Source organism: the organism of the source record quoted next (assembly GCF_019968955.1).
Source record: "MAG: Porospora cf. gigantea A chromosome Unknown PgA_NODE_571_length_14682_cov_317.895, whole genome shotgun sequence".
In the NCBI taxonomy this organism is placed as follows: Eukaryota; Apicomplexa; class Conoidasida; order Eugregarinorida; family Porosporidae; genus Porospora; species Porospora cf. gigantea A.
The window spans coordinates 1-14682 of NW_027151770.1; the positions used below are offsets into that span (position 1 = coordinate 1).

At 53.1% G+C, this 14682-nt stretch overlaps 7 protein-coding genes across 11 annotated transcripts; 5 read left to right on the forward strand and 2 right to left on the reverse strand.

Moving 5' to 3' along the window:
• On the reverse strand, window positions 1–976 carry KVP18_005090 (uncharacterized protein; the record flags this gene model as incomplete). The annotated part of the gene is made up of 1 exon (XM_067949440.1): window positions 1–976. A coding segment is annotated over one exon (976 nt), but the record flags the coding sequence as incomplete, so codon positions are not given.
• Window positions 977–1156: 180 nt separating this feature from the next.
• Window positions 1157–2977, forward strand: KVP18_000626 (uncharacterized protein; the record flags this gene model as incomplete). Its single annotated transcript, XM_067949879.1, has 1 exon — window positions 1157–2977. The coding sequence occupies one exon, from the start codon at window positions 1157–1159 to the stop codon at window positions 2975–2977; it is 1821 nt and encodes a 606-aa protein (XP_067807707.1).
• Window positions 2978–3365: 388 nt separating this feature from the next.
• Window positions 3366–4307, reverse strand: KVP18_000625 (uncharacterized protein; the record flags this gene model as incomplete). Its single annotated transcript, XM_067949877.1, has 1 exon — window positions 3366–4307. One exon carries the CDS (start codon window positions 4305–4307, stop codon window positions 3366–3368), a length of 942 nt encoding a protein of 313 aa, XP_067807706.1.
• Window positions 4308–4461: 154 nt separating this feature from the next.
• KVP18_000624 (uncharacterized protein) lies at window positions 4462–8935 on the forward strand (the record flags this gene model as incomplete). 4 transcript variants are annotated; one of them, XM_067949873.1, is made up of 7 exons in its annotated part: window positions 4462–4744; window positions 4773–5163; window positions 5190–5306; window positions 5336–5665; window positions 5692–6498; window positions 6529–8675; window positions 8703–8935. In XM_067949873.1, 7 exons carry the CDS (start codon window positions 4462–4464, stop codon window positions 8933–8935), a joined length of 4308 nt encoding a protein of 1435 aa, XP_067807702.1. The 4 variants fall into 4 exon arrangements, with proteins under 4 accessions (XP_067807702.1, XP_067807703.1, XP_067807704.1 ...); XM_067949876.1 differs by lacking the exons at window positions 4462–4744; window positions 4773–5163; window positions 5190–5306 and having other exon boundaries at window positions 5409–5665; window positions 6529–8935; XM_067949874.1 differs by lacking the exons at window positions 5190–5306; window positions 5336–5665; window positions 5692–6498; window positions 6529–8675; window positions 8703–8935 and having other exon boundaries at window positions 4462–4785.
• A 1596-nt stretch (window positions 8936–10531) lies between these two features.
• KVP18_005089 (uncharacterized protein) lies at window positions 10532–11808 on the forward strand (the record flags this gene model as incomplete). Its single annotated transcript, XM_067949439.1, has 4 exons — window positions 10532–10578; window positions 10605–10812; window positions 10841–11350; window positions 11377–11808. 4 exons carry the CDS (start codon window positions 10532–10534, stop codon window positions 11806–11808), a joined length of 1197 nt encoding a protein of 398 aa, XP_067807709.1.
• A 522-nt stretch (window positions 11809–12330) lies between these two features.
• KVP18_000623 (uncharacterized protein) lies at window positions 12331–13742 on the forward strand (the record flags this gene model as incomplete). 2 transcript variants are annotated; one of them, XM_067949871.1, is made up of 2 exons in its annotated part: window positions 12331–13544; window positions 13583–13742. In XM_067949871.1, the coding sequence occupies 2 exons, from the start codon at window positions 12331–12333 to the stop codon at window positions 13740–13742; spliced, it is 1374 nt and encodes a 457-aa protein (XP_067807700.1). The 2 variants fall into 2 exon arrangements, with proteins under 2 accessions (XP_067807700.1, XP_067807701.1); XM_067949872.1 differs by lacking the exon at window positions 13583–13742 and having other exon boundaries at window positions 12331–13548.
• An 85-nt stretch (window positions 13743–13827) lies between these two features.
• KVP18_000627 (uncharacterized protein) lies at window positions 13828–14364 on the forward strand (the record flags this gene model as incomplete). The annotated part of the gene is made up of 1 exon (XM_067949880.1): window positions 13828–14364. One exon carries the CDS (start codon window positions 13828–13830, stop codon window positions 14362–14364), a length of 537 nt encoding a protein of 178 aa, XP_067807708.1.
• Window positions 14365–14682: the final 318 nt, after the last annotated feature.

The window sequence follows — 14682 nt, forward strand, 5'->3', positions numbered from 1 at the left end:
ACGGCAACGATTGAGGTTTCCAGGCTTTCGTAAACAGACTCCATCCTCTTTGAATCGACGCAGCACATTCCTCTAACAGGGCACTCGCAATCCCAGCTGCTGAAATGTGCTTTGAAGGCGAAGTCAGATATCCGCACCGAACTGACTGGTAGGCCTGCTGAATAAAGTAGTAGGCCATGCGTATGTCACAGTCGCCGCTGCCTTCCATCGCAATGAACATCATTGCAAGGCAAATGACAAAAGTGGCGATACTCTTCTGCTCAGACGTACGAGAGGATCGGTGCCACAGTAGTAGCATCGACATGTCAACCAGGATCGTGGTCTGAAGCTGCTGTAGGCTCAAGAATGTGGCCTCATTTCCGGCATCCAGATACAACCATCTACTCCGCTCGAGCTGCTCCACCGCCGCATGGTGCTCTGACTCGCGCAAATACTGCAATCGGTCTTCCCTATCGATGCATCGAAGCAAGTGGGGCTCGTTCACGTTCAGCTTCTGCGCATCTAACAACTCCAGCAGATGACACGCTGATAAAAGATCCGTCAATCGGGGACATAAAAACTCGCGGGGTGCCGGAGGCCTGCCATCCCTCCTACCGAACGCACAGGTAAACAAGAAGCTTTTCTGCTGCATCGTCAACGGAGGACACTCGTTGTAGAACTCCAGAAGTCTGGATGGGACTTGTGCTTTCTGCTCAGAATTCACATCCTCCGATCGGTAAACAAGTGACCTCCAAAAGGTGAGACTCGACGAAAGTCCTCCTTTATCGATAATTGATCTGACATCGGGCACCTGTAGGACCACCTGTTCAGTAGAATGGATCTTGGACGGACTATCCTGAGATTGCACTTGTAGTGTTCGTCTGACCTCCGATGAGTTCGGGGTTATCTCCGGCGCTGACCTCGCTGCGATATCCATGACGGAACATGCAAGTCTCTGAAAGGCGACCTTCCGCTTGATGATAGGGCGAATAATCATGTGGAAGGTTTCAATTCCGTAATTTGGGATCCAGGTGCCTTCAAAGTGCAACTTTCGACAAAGTCTGTTGTGGTTCTTCGTATTGAGAAACTGTCGTATTCATCATGCACTGTACCAACGAGGGAGATCTGTGTCCCGTCCTCAAATCATACGGGAATTACCTAAACTCATATATATTCGATGAGGGTATCGCGAGTTCCGAATGCGGACTTCAACGTCAACATTGCCTCCGGCAACGCGTCCATGGGGGCACTCATCTCCAGTCTTCTTCCAGAGGAAACGAGGACTCGGCGCATCAATCAAACCGTGATCGTCGGAAGCGCCCCGTTGCTTGATAGACTCCTTGTTAATGACACTGAAGCAGAAATGACAGAGGTCGTGTCGAGACTCAGGGCAACCCACACTGCCATTGGCCGATCAAGACCCCCAGTAACCCGACGATTAACTCCGTTAGGATCCCCTCCGACGGTCACAAGATTCAATGAGGCGTTCGGCGTGGACACTCGGCGGAGACGCCGCACAGTAGGCACGCTTCTCGCGACTGTAAGGGAGGCAGCGTCATCTCTCCCGCTGGGCTCCTGTTACAAAACATCCATATGCTGCGCTCGCGTCGCGGAGAGCCTACGAAGGGCCATAACTGATGGCGAACGCCGGCAAATAGGTGAAAGCGTTCTGTCGCTGGCCACTCGAGAGTATTCTCAGCCATCTGTCGTCAGTCGAGTCCTCGACACCTCTTCGTCCTCCAGAGGTGACTCGTACGATAGGGCGGTCGGCGCGGTATTCAAGGTACTGACCTCGCGCTACAGCCGCCCCTTCAGATCGAGCAGCCCCTCTGTTACGTTGCCGAATATCGTTAGTGAATCGGGAATGGACTGGACGCTGGTCGTTGAGAGTGGCGTGTCTTGTCCTCCTGCCTTAAAGGACAAGTTGCTTAGGATAAAGGACACTATGTGTGCTGAACCCCAACCTGGAATCAGTAGTTTGGTGCATATCATGACCTCAGCGGTGACGGCACTCAATTGCCTTGACATCGATGACATCTCTCAGATGCCTTCGAAATTGTGGCTGAGAATTCGTGTCCAGATCCTCCACGACATAGAGCGGTGCATACTCACGAATGCCCCTGATTCGCTGCGATGCCGAATAGACGCTGCCCATACTGACGCACTCCTCAACGAGCTCGCTGAGGATTCAAATCTGGAGAGCGACGACCCCCTTGTAGAAGTGATGCAGCAGCTGCCAGGCACCCGCATCAACTTCATGAGGAACGTGTTCGACAGAATTTCCTTCATGGATGCTAGCGTACCAGTAATATCTGACCCGAATGATCTACGAACCGGCTTTATGCTTCAAGGGTTGCGATTTTCGTTTGCTGAGTACAATCGCAATTTCATGAACAGCAGCCCTCGAGCCCGGATGGCTCTGCTGTCAGCTCCAATTGCTCGGCTTGACGTGCAGGAAAGAGAAATTCTCGGTGCAGAAAACCTGCGTGTGTTGATTCACGAAGCCCATGACATGTCGATGTCGGTGCAAGCGCTGAGCATGCTGCCTCTTTTGGTTGCTAGGATGGCACAAAACGTGCATGAAGACCCCCAAAAGAGGCACTTCACTGATGAGGAGGTTAAAAGGCTTCGGGAAGGTGAAAACCACTGGCTTAAGCCACTAGTAACCACAGAAAATACAGAGTCTGGCTCCTCAGAACTCGGTGCCTGCGCTCCGTCGACATCTGAAAGCAAGCTCACATGCCAGATATGTTTTGCAGATCTGAACCCGGAGCAACATGAGGCCTTGCGGACTTACGCTGCCCAGTGGAACAACGACGCACATCTTCCGAAGGAGGCTGTGGTTCCCCTAAATGAAGGCTTACGCGCCAACTACTGTGGACACTTCTTCCACAGCACGTGTCTAGAGAAGTGGAGTGCACGATGTGCTGTCTGCAGGGCTCCTTGGTTTTCTGAGAGCGAAGACAGCCAGAATGACGAAAACTGCCGGGTTAGCTGAAGGCGGCAAAACAATCCCTGACGAACTCACTGAGTACAAATTAAATGCATTCATAAACCTGAGGGGCGAACTGCTGACAGTTTTCGTTGGCGCGGAGCGCCTTCAAAAAGTCTTCAGTGAACATGTTGAGTTCCAATTACGGCTGACGGTAGTAAAAGGCGACCATCAGATGCGGTTTTGTAGGACTTCGGTTCGATGCTAATTTATATTTAGATCGATAAGCCGGCAGCCGTTTTGTCTAGAATCCTATGAGTTGTTCGTGGACGTTACTCGCACAACTCCCATACTCAGTTGCAGTCACTTTTATTCGTTCGATTAGGTCGCTTGGCGACGACATCCATGCTGTCTATAGCTTACAGAAACGATCAGCCTTCGGTGTCAAAACCAGTTAAGGGATACTTGCTTTATGTAAACACAGCGCGATCAGTCTTCGCTGGTCTTCAACGTCATCCTGGCTGTAATCAAAAGCGGGGGGGTGTCTTTCGTCGAACCTACCGTCAGAGATATACTCTGCTGCTGCACAGGTGAACACACCACAGTCAGAACCATTGTCTTGGGCTGGAGCGTCTACTTCCGCCAGCTTCCACTCATCCGGATCTGGCAAAGGTCGACCTAGTTTATCCTCGTGCTCGCATATCAAGTACTCCAGAAGTTTCGAGAAGACGAATCCACCCTCGGGACCGGCCATCGAATCCAAATAGTACACTCGCCGTTCCCTCATGTCCACGGCAGCACAAACCCAGTGACATTGCTTTACATGCACCGGAACCACCATCCAATCTAAACCGAAGACATCGATGCCTTTCCGAGTTGACCACCTTGCAACGGCCTGATAATCACCTGATTTGCGCCCGTCGCTGCCACATAGCTTTGGGAAGAAAAACGAGTTCCAGCAGTAGACTGAGGGCGGTAGAAATGCGCCTGGCTCGTTACACGGAGCAGAGTCTGGGTCCATATCCAGAGCCTTGTCTTGTGATGTCTGACTTTCGGAGAAGGCCTCTCGATGACGGGCGTTGCGCTGGTTAAGCAGCTGCATGTACGCGTTGATGACCTCGTCATTCAGCCAGGTCCCAGATTGCAACGTCCGCATGTCTGTAGCTGACAAAGGGAGGTCGCCCTGGCCGTCCCGAATACGATCAGCTGCCACCCGCCAATCGCTGTCGGAGGGCCACCTCTTGGATCGAGGGGGTTGTCTGAGTCCGCACTCGACCATCTCAACTGCTTCCGCTGCTGCCCGAGCTTCCGTTTCCTCCTGTGCAGCTCGTGAAGGCAACGGGACTTCAGTGGGCGAGGTCCTACCTAACAACCTCAGGTACTCTAAAAACCACATGAACGTTATATAAGGATTTGATACCCACCTGCCAAAGTTAAGCTTGGCTGCAAGGCCGCGGAGACGCTGTGAACGTTGAACCTCATAAATCGACAATAACTCTCTACGAGTGTGCGTGCTGCGTTCGTGACTGGAACTGGAAGTGATATTCAGAATGCTGTTTTCGTTGATCGTTTTTGGCGTAGCTGTTGTTGCCAAGTTCGAATTCTCGGATCAGACTCAACGAACGGACAACCCCAACATCGTTCCCTTCGTCAGTTGCAAGACAGACAACGTGTTGCCTTTCACGCGGGGAAGTGTTAACTACTTGTCATCGAACTGCATCACCAGAGGGTCTCTGTACTGGTCTTCCCAGCCGGTCACGAAAGAGGAGCCTGTGACATTGACCGCGTCTCTTGAGAGGCCTCGGGATGTTAAGGGGCTGCGGTTTGAATGGGGTGAGGGTCATTGCGTGCTTTCAACTAGTCTCTCCTCCTGAATTGATAACGGTTGAGTTTGCCAATTCTCCAACGACGTTTGAGCCTGTTAAGGAGACAGATATGTGGGAGCCCGTTGGAGCTAAGGGGGAACATGTCCAGGAGTACGATTTTGGCGCTTCGAAAAGAGTGTACGGAGTGCGTATTCGCATGAAAACCGCCACTGACGACCCCACGAAAGTGGCTCTGAGATTCGTAGCAGCTGTCGGGGCTCCGTTTCCTAGCGTGCAGTTGGTTTCTGGAATCCAATCTCCCCAGGATGAACTTTGTGTGCAGCCGCCTGCAATGGCAGGGCCAGGAGTGCCACTGCAGGTCTACAGCTGTGCTCACGGCATCGCAGGCGGTAACAATCAGGAGGTCTTCAGGTTCCAAGAAGATCAGTGAGGTACGGGCCCTATTCAGACAGCTCCCTTCTCCATGTAGGCTCAAACCTCTGTGTCCTAGTTAAAGAGGAAGTTAAGAACATGATGGCGGTGGTTCTGGAGTCGTGCGACGGGCGTAAATGGTACGTCAACGCTATGAAGTGAGCATGGTCAGGTGATTGAGACACAGCCAGCTACAGACGGATATCAACGGCACCAAACGGTGTCTCACCTTCTTGGGAGACAAACCCGGATTCGCCGCTATGCCCTTCTCTCCCTCAACAAACTATCCGCGACCTGAGAAAGACGGAGAGCACGGTCCGGATAAGGTTAATGACGGTGACAAGGCGACCTATTGGGCTTCCCAGGGGTTCGACATGAAATTGAAGACGCCAGTGGTTTTCTTCGACGTCAGCTTCGAGGCTCCAGAGACTCTTGAGCGTCTGGAAATTGACTGGGAGTTTCCTCCTTTGTCCTACAGCGTACAAAGCCGAGTGACTGGGGCATATACGCAAGTACGGTAGGTCTCGAGTGATCGTATCACAGAAACGTACCTGTGAACTCTATGAACTCCACTCGTCTTGACCTGAATGTTCGTGCAAAAGACATCAGGCTGGCCCTCTTGAAGCCCCACCCCGATTATGCAGTCTCCACCGCCACCATAAACCAGCCGCCGCAGCGGCTATTTGGAATCCGAGAACTCCGAGTCTTAAAGTCCGGTTTCCGTAGCGTTCTGGGTCACTGTGATGAAATCACAGAGGACCTCAGGGATCGGATTATACCGGAGATCGTACAGGAGAAGCCGTCAACATCAGGCCACCGGTTAGCTCTGGAGAGCTCCAAGATGGCCACGGGCATGGGAAAGTTGAGTTCTCGCATGGCAATGGATTCTTCAGGGATGGAAGCGTGTCTCGACTCCACCCGTCGACGACTGGACCTTCTTAAGACCTTCTCAGGGAACGCTCGAGTCTACGAATCCTTTTTGGCTAAGTTCTTCAGGCGATTCCCGCTGCTGAAGGGCACGAAGGAGTACTCAACTCTGCCACCGACCTGCGAAGACGTTCCCAAAGGGGTTACCGGCTACTACGATATCGCTCCTGCATGCGCCCCTGAATCTGTGAGTGTTCGCGCCCTATGTCTGCACTACAAGGCCCTGCCTCCCAAATTCCCTTCCAAGGCCTCGTGCCTACCTCACAGCGATGTAGATGTGGATCCCTACAGATGGGGTCTCCATGGAGACCCGACAAAGCCGGGCAAGGGAGCGAAAGACTCTCCTTTACCGGAGCCGGTAGCCAGCTCCGTGTTTTTCGTGCCCGTTACAAAGCAGGTCCATCAGACTCTTCTATCCAAGAAGTGAGTCAAGCGGACTCTTCCATCACACAGTCTATCATGGCCTCCACTGAAGTACGCCCACGGCGTGTGCGCTTTGAAAGGCCTCACTCCGTTCGTTCCCCGCTCATCGCAGGCTCTGGAGACCGTACGTGATGGGCTGCTGCAGACGGGGCACCTATCGTCTGGCCTTTCCTCCATCCCAATCTTGGTTGGAAACGGCGAGATCTACACTGATTTGAATGGGAAGGGGGTCAGCAACTTGCAGAACGAGCACTTCGACTACATTGGTCATCTACCTGCCGCCCCCTCCACCTCGGTGGTCGTTTATCTAGACGAGTTCTCCCTGCAACGCGCAGAGTTAGCGCGGAGTGTTGATCCTCTCTTTTCTCTCGTCGTGTGCGAAATTCCACCGCTGACGTCAAGAGAAAACATTTCCCCAATTGGTTGCGAGACCAATATCCGCTACTCTAGTCTCTTCCAAGGCCCAATTGGGGCTGAGGTCAATGTCCGCTGCCCAACGGACTGCCCTCCTCCATTTCACCCTGTGACTGGAGGAGACTCTATCTTCCGCGACGATTCCCCTATTTGTACTGCAGCGGTCTTTGAGGGTTTGTTGCCAAACATCAAAGTCATTAAGGTCACCATTCTCGCTGGCCAGTCCACCTACCCTTCTCAGTTCCGCAACGGAGTGAAGACGGAGTCCTACGACGGAGCAGAGTGGGACCGCTCTATCAAGCTCTCGGCCTACAGTCCTCCTTGCCCTTCACCCGATGACCTCACTGAGAAGGACGACGCTCGTTTTGAGCAGCTCAGCAAAGAACAGACCTTGCCTGAAGTCCCAGAGCGGCTCTCGCTGGAGTCCATCACCAGCACCGTCTCCGAGTCTCTGGTAATGGGTACCTCGGCTGACCCGCGAGCATTGGATGTCTTTATGCAAGAGTCCCGGACTGCACTGTCGTCTCGTTTGGAAGTCGTGAAGGAAGTTGAAACCAAACAAAAGGAAGTGGAATCCTTATCCTCGTCAGTCCTCAAGACGACACGGGCGCTATTCGACAAGATGGTGCCCTTGGCATCTAAAATGTCTGTACTCTTTCAAGCCACCGACTTGAAGAAAATCGAATCCCGGGCTCTTCTTTCTCGAATTACTGATGGACGCAGACCCCTCAGCCATCCACCATGGCCCACCACAGCACTTCTTGGCGACCAGGTACTCCACTGGGCTGCCAAACCGCAGGACGTCCGCTGGGAGGTGACTGATGGGCAGCTGGCGCTAACGTCCCAGGTGATCGTGGACCAACGAGGCTTGGAGCAGCCTGCAAGTCCGGCGCCGGCAATAGTTCGAGGGGCAAAGTTGTTGCTCAGGGATCGGGACTATTTCAATTTCGAAATGAAGGTGCGGGTATTCTCTGGGTCCGGAGGTTCCTGGGGTATCGGATTTCATATGGCTTCGTTCAGCGACGGTTACGTTGTTGAGTTGTCCCAGCGTGCAGGAGGCTATACGCGGCTGCTCCGATTGGCTCGTGGACTTCGGCCTGTAGAACTGTTCATTGACCAGAATGGAGGCTTCGAAAGCAACGAAATGGTAGACGTCAGTGTCAAGTATAACCGGGGGCACATTGAGGTCTCTTCGCCTCTCTCAACGTTCAACGTCTTCGACAACAACTACCCACGTGGCCGTATAATGATAGTCAACGAAGGGACCCAGGGTGGCAAAGTCCTAGGCATTCGTAGCCGTAGCAGTCCGTGCTCATCAGGCTGTCACCCTGACGCTGACCACGCCCCCCTCCCGAAAACGTGCTCGATCGTGGATACGCTTTCAGGGCAAGCGCTTCGGACTACCTACAGGCCTTTCACGAGCCTCTCCGCCAGCATGAAGGCGCTACCTCGTTGGGGTCTCGCTGATGCGGGTGGCCGACGATCAGTGGTGGTTCAGTTCCTCCACTCAGGAGAGAGGTACCTGCACCCCGGCGAAGTCACCACCCTCCTGAACCATATCCGCTGCGCCTCAGGCACAATATCGGTTGATGTACGTCCTGTTGGGGAGGGACAAGCAGGAGTGGCTTTGAACGTTGTGGAGGGCGATGGCCAAAGGGCATTCGATGCGATTATGGTGTCGCAGAGCAGACTTGCATACTCTAGATGGCGAGGCATGCCATGGTCCGTGCAAGAACTGAAAGCCGTTGACCTTCCAAAGAATGGTAGGGCACCCAGCGTCACTATTACAGTCACATCTTACTGGCGAACCATGACGATACAAATAACGCCCCCGAAAATTAGAGTTGTGATAGGCGAGACTGATTTGGACGTCGCGGATGTCGGCAGACTTGAAGGGAATGTTGGTCTCATCACACACAACTGCGGAGGATGCGCGTTCGACAGAGTTACATTGGCACCTGCAGACGTGTTGGCGGAACGAGCGAAACTGAAGAAGGAGGCAGCGAAAGTCACAACAAAATGAGCCAGTCTCAAGAAATAAATCACCACGACTTTCGACAGCGAGAGAAGCCACAGAAAAGATTCTCGGCTGTGGGAAAGGACGCGCAGACGAGCTCTCGCTCTTGAGGGCTGCCGCTGAAAACATTTGAGGTTAAAAAGTTGACGAGGTCAAAACGAACCCTCTTGCTGTTTGCACTGAAGGGGGGAGGGGGGGCAGGGCAGCAGAAGGTTGAGTGTGAACTGGATGTGGGCTCACAAACGTGGGTTCTTCAGGTAACCTCACAACGAAGGACGGCGCGGCCTGCACCTCCAAACTCTCTTGCACGGGGCCCAAAGCCATCAGAGACTTCGTGCGCTTGGCTCTCCATAAAAGAAAAAATCCGCCACTCAAACATAGGCTAATGACGACACCTACAACAGCATACAGTAGCACCTGCGGACATGCAGTGGACGTGTATGCTCGATGAGCCAACCACGGTGACCTAAGGTTGGCGCTGTTCGAGGGCCAAGCACCACTGGAGCCTTGCCACCTTCCAGGTAGATTTGAAGATATCATCCATTATACGGATTTTAGTCACAATGATTCTGAGGTTCTGGAACGGTTAAGGAGGCTGCACCGCCCTATCCTGACTCCTTCTCCTCCGACACGAACTGAATGTAGCCAGTAACCGCTGAGTATGCGAGCGAGGCCTACCTTACCATTACGACAAATGGGACAGTTGCTTTTCTTGATTCTAACTGTGGCCGTGCATGCTGCGCATAGGCATACGTGCCGACAGGGAACCACCGCGACGGTTCTCGGGTTCTCGAGACAGATGACGCAGCATTTCTCTTGGGAGTCCCCCACTCCGAAAAAATCGTGCATCGCGGTCAGCCTTCCGTTGTGCCAAAGCAGTTGCCGATCAATTGTTACGTTCAGGGGGAAGTCAGTGCTCTCAGAGGACTTAAAATTCAGGCCGCACAAGGTGAGATGTTTGAGGTTAGACCCAACAGCTGTCTAGGACACCTCCTCTCTGCACTCACCAGTTCAATGACGAATGCACACGGCATGCCGACTGGGGTCACCCGTGATCGCGCGTCGGATATCTGCCATCCGTCTGCCACATGCACCTCCACGTGTTCACCCTTCTCTGCGGTTGCCGATACAACAACGCAGTCATCTAATCGTGGTCCTTCCAACGCATTCGCCAAATCCCAAGTAGCTCCGAAATACACTCGACATGCCACGTCGGCGGTGGCTTGCAAAGCAAACGACAACCGGAGGACGCCGCCATCCACGCGGACCCTAACCGACTTGCGATGAAGGCTACAGGGGTTACGGACAGTGCTTGCATGGTAGGAAATGAGCGGCTGCATTCAGAGGTAAACTCTAACCCACCACCTGGTTTGGTATGGCACCATTATACCGCAGAGATATTTCCTGTGGGATAGTCTCGCCCTCCTCAGCGGCCAGCAAATTACCCATAGAAAAGAGACGAATTTGTAAAGGTGCTCAGATCCTCTGAGGGCGAGGCATGCGTTTGTGTTTTTTGTATTTGGCGTGCGGAATGCCGTTCTGTATTAGCAACGACAGACCTCTTCATCTGACCCACGAAACGCACTGCATTAACGTTTTTTAATGCGCTACGCCATCGAACCTCTTCATGTCGGTCATTACCCTGCCAGGTGAGTCCCGAGACCAGCGATGGCAGACAATACCCAGCTGGGGCATACGACGGCACTCGGTTCGTTTACGTCTTCGGCGGCTTGTCGATCAACCCCGTGGGTGGAGTTCTGTTTCTCGACGATCTCGTTCAGGTCGACTCACTCACCGGGAACTTTACTTGTCCGGCGTTGACGTCCAGTCCCTCAGGACGGCATTCCAGTGCCATGACCTTCCACGACGGCCAACTCTATCTGGTAGTCAACCTGGAGCGATTTCATTCAGTTTGGAGGGTCCTCGATCTCCGCTTTGAATGATATGTGGACGTGGAGCCCCAGCTCGGACACCTGGAGTCGGCTGACGCTGCATATCTGCCCTTCTCCTCGCAGTGGGCACTCAGCGGTACGGGAGGGATCTAATTGGTTCGTATTCGGCGGAGCTACAGACACTCGTTTCGAACGCGATCTATGGGTCTTCCGATTGGACCTTGGAGGGTGGGAATGCCTTTTCTCCGACCTCGAATCTCCTTTAACCCACCGATCAACCTCAGGTTTCAACTCACGAGCCCCTTCAGGCAGGAAAGCTGCAGGCGTCGCTGTTCGTAATAGGAAGCTGTATGTCGTGGGTGGCGAGGGGAGCTGCGGCCTTAATGGGGAGGTTTGGCTGTTCGATATGGCCTCGTCGGTTTGGACTCTGCTGGGCACGGGGCCCGCTGTGCAAGGCTGTCATCTGAGCCTGCACGGCGAGCTGCTGCTGTGTTTTGGCGGTACAGGACCTGATTTGGAACCGTTGACCGTGGGACCGGCATCTTATGCACACAGACCATTCGGGAGTTCAATTTAACCACTAGGCACTGGACACAGACCGTGCTGGAAGGACTGTCGCTGCACAACTTTTCGTTGTTCCCGGAGGTCCCTGGTGAGTGGGTAACCATCAAAGGGTCCACTCGTGAAGGCGAGAACACCAGTTTGATGCACCGCCTCAGGTGGAACCCCCAATGTGAACCTGATATGATCACAACTCTGGGTGCGGACACTGACACTGCAGGACATCAACTGATCTCAGGTGGAGGCGCACCAGATCGCCCTCGTCGAATGTCAGCGGTGAACCAGCCTGTGACAGATTTGGAGGTACCAACGCCAACGAAGGGTCGCAGTCGGAGACGACGAAGCAAATCAAAAGAACCGACCGATGAGCGCCGCAAGTGGCGAACGGTACTAGGATGGCTGAGGGTGTTTGATATGAGAAACTAATTCAGCATATGCTTTGGAACCTGCAAAACCCCGTACCAATCTCCAGTTTGGTGCATACAAGGCCGCACGCCTTCCATGATCGTTTCTGCGGGTTGGTCATCATTCTTCTTGCAGTAGTGGTGTGGGTGTTCACTTTGATGGCGTTTCGGCGATACGACCCCAATGAACCTTGTGTTGGCTTAGTCCAGCTCCTGGCTAATGACAGACGAAGAGACCTCACGCTGTCTGAGCTGTGGGATGTCGCGACAACGCCTGAGTATTGGCTGATAGCATGGTCGGGGCTCGCTCTTCTGGTTATCTACAGGTACTTCCGATGGCTGACGGTGACGAAGTTCTGCACTGTCGAGGCTCCTTTCACTGCACTTCCTCAAGGCTTCTCCGGCACAAAAACTGAAGGGCCCAATTGTCAACCCCCGAAACCCGAATAACAAACAACCCCTAATAGGTCCCGATTGTCAACCCCTAAACACTCGACTCTCACTCCACCCTCGAAATCAGCACCCGCACACGCACCTCATTCGCATGGCGTGCCCCCCTGTACTCTCCGAAACGGACTTAGTGTACTTCCGAACTAAACCGTGTCTGAGGCCTGAAATCGACACGCCCGAGAAGAACAGCGAGTATGTCTTCTGCAGATTTGGGGCAAAATGCCAGTACTCCCACAACAAAGTGTGGAAACGGAGATGCCCCTACTTCTTGAAGTCTTGGATTCCGGAGCGTAGTCTGCGGTACCTGCCCCTTTGGTGTCCGGAGGTTTCCTTTTGTGTCAGGCATCGAAACGGACAGATGAGCAGCGAGTTCAACTCGGCAATGGGAGAAATGGTTGTGAAGGGTGTTCACTGTGAACGAGGAGATAACTGCCCTTTTGCTCACACCTTCGAAGAGGTCATCTACCACCCGCTAGCCTACAAGCGTATCCAGTGTGAGACCATCAAACGGAAGCAGGTGGTTAAGAAGAACTCAAAGGGTTGGAGGTATTCAGGACGCATTCACCACGAGCGTTTTTGTCAGGCTTACTACTGTTCAAACGCACACGACTCGAAGGAGCTGCGAGACCCTCAAATCTTCCACATTCCCTTTTGTCCTGGGTGGATCGAGGAGCCAGATCAGATGCCATTCCTTCCGGGGGTGATTCCTCTGGCTGCCGGCACGGTGCCTTTGGATTACGACAGCATTTTGGAGACCTGCAAAACTTCGACATCTCCTTTGAGAACGTTCGTCGCGTGTTTATTGGCCAAGGACTGCTCTGGCGAAGCTCCATTCGCAGTCGCACAGCCTGCCGCTCTTGACTGGATCAAGACGCTGAGTGCGGCGGGGATCTCCCAAGCTGTTGCGAGCCTGTTTGTAGTCGATATCGACAGGGCTGTCGTCGTTTTGAAGCACTTCGCCCCTGAGGGTGTGAAGCCCAAGCTTCAGGTTGGTACCTCCCCCACAGGACGCCTTCCCGATGAGTCCCTGTCCTTGCACCGTGTAATGCCGGTGACTGTAGGGGAAGGCGTCGTCGTGAGGGCTTTCGGGAAGGCCTCAGATGGAGAAGACTGGATTTACGGCGTTTGTGTCTCCGGCCCTCATAAGGGAGATGAGGGATGGCTGCCACTGACTGTAATTCATCAAACTCCGCCTCACATGCTTGAGGATCTCATTGAGCCCCTACGGTCAGGCGTCCTGAGCAAGCGCGGCTCCAGCAGCACCAACATAAGTACCCGGGCGAATCCAAGTTATGAGTCTATAGCTCTGTAAGTCATCGCACCCTCTCTTCTCTCACTCTTTCCAGTACCGACTCATTTGACTCCGTACCGTCGGACTCGACTGCTCTCCTGGACGAGCAGCTAGATATGCTCCGCTTCTTGCCCCGCTACAACGACAGTAGCAAGATGGTTGACGACCTCATCACATCGATCTTGAATGAAGTAGCAGCTGGCGCATCTGAGTGAACAAATTTATGTGGCAATCAAAACATAGAGTCTAAGGGAATGCGGTGCCTAATCAAAACGATGCTGTATATCTATATTTCTTACTATGTCTGAAGAACTAGAAGCCGCGTTCAAACGCTACTGCACTGGAGCAAGCCAGACCCCATTGATGACAATGTCGTCCAAGGTCCTAACGAAGATGCTCAAGGACAACAAGATATATACAAAGAAGTTCACGACCACTGATAGCGACCTGGAGTTTAGCAAAGTGGCGAAGAAGCAGAAGGTGATCGACTTCACAACATTCCAGCAGCTTGTGGCCAATCTTGCGACGCGGAAAGGCGTAGAGATCGAGGCGTTCACCAGCAGCCTGTTGAGTTCCGAAGGACCTCTCTACACGGCAACGATTCCTGACAATGTTCGATTGCATGATGATAAGTCGGGATACACAGGCGTTCATAAGCAAGGAGGACCCTCAACCGTGGACCGCAATCCTACACAAAAGTATGACTCGGTTTCCGACATCACAGAACCGTATCCACCACTGGAGCCGGCGCCATTGATATGGCGGATCTGCTCGATAGATCCGCCGCTGATGTTCGTGGTAGGAAGAAAACCTGACAGCGGTCTGATGGGTGTGTAGGGGGTAGGGGAACCCGTCAGGATCTCGTTAGTGTTGTTGAGTAGTTCTGACAGCAAAAGATCGGTTGAAGATTCGAAAGTTATCCAATTTGCACATTTCCAGAAGGCATTGCATTAATTCCACAAGTTTGAATGTATTTATCGGATCTTCTGGGGATATTATTTAAACACAAAACCAAACGAAGTGGTTTCATGGTTCTAATGAAGTCAATCCTCCCAAGTGTGTTGACACTGGTCGCTGCCAAGAAACCGATGTGCTGGGCGGTGAAGGAGACTGCCTACGGTCTCGACTGGATGCGAGAGGCTACATATCATAACG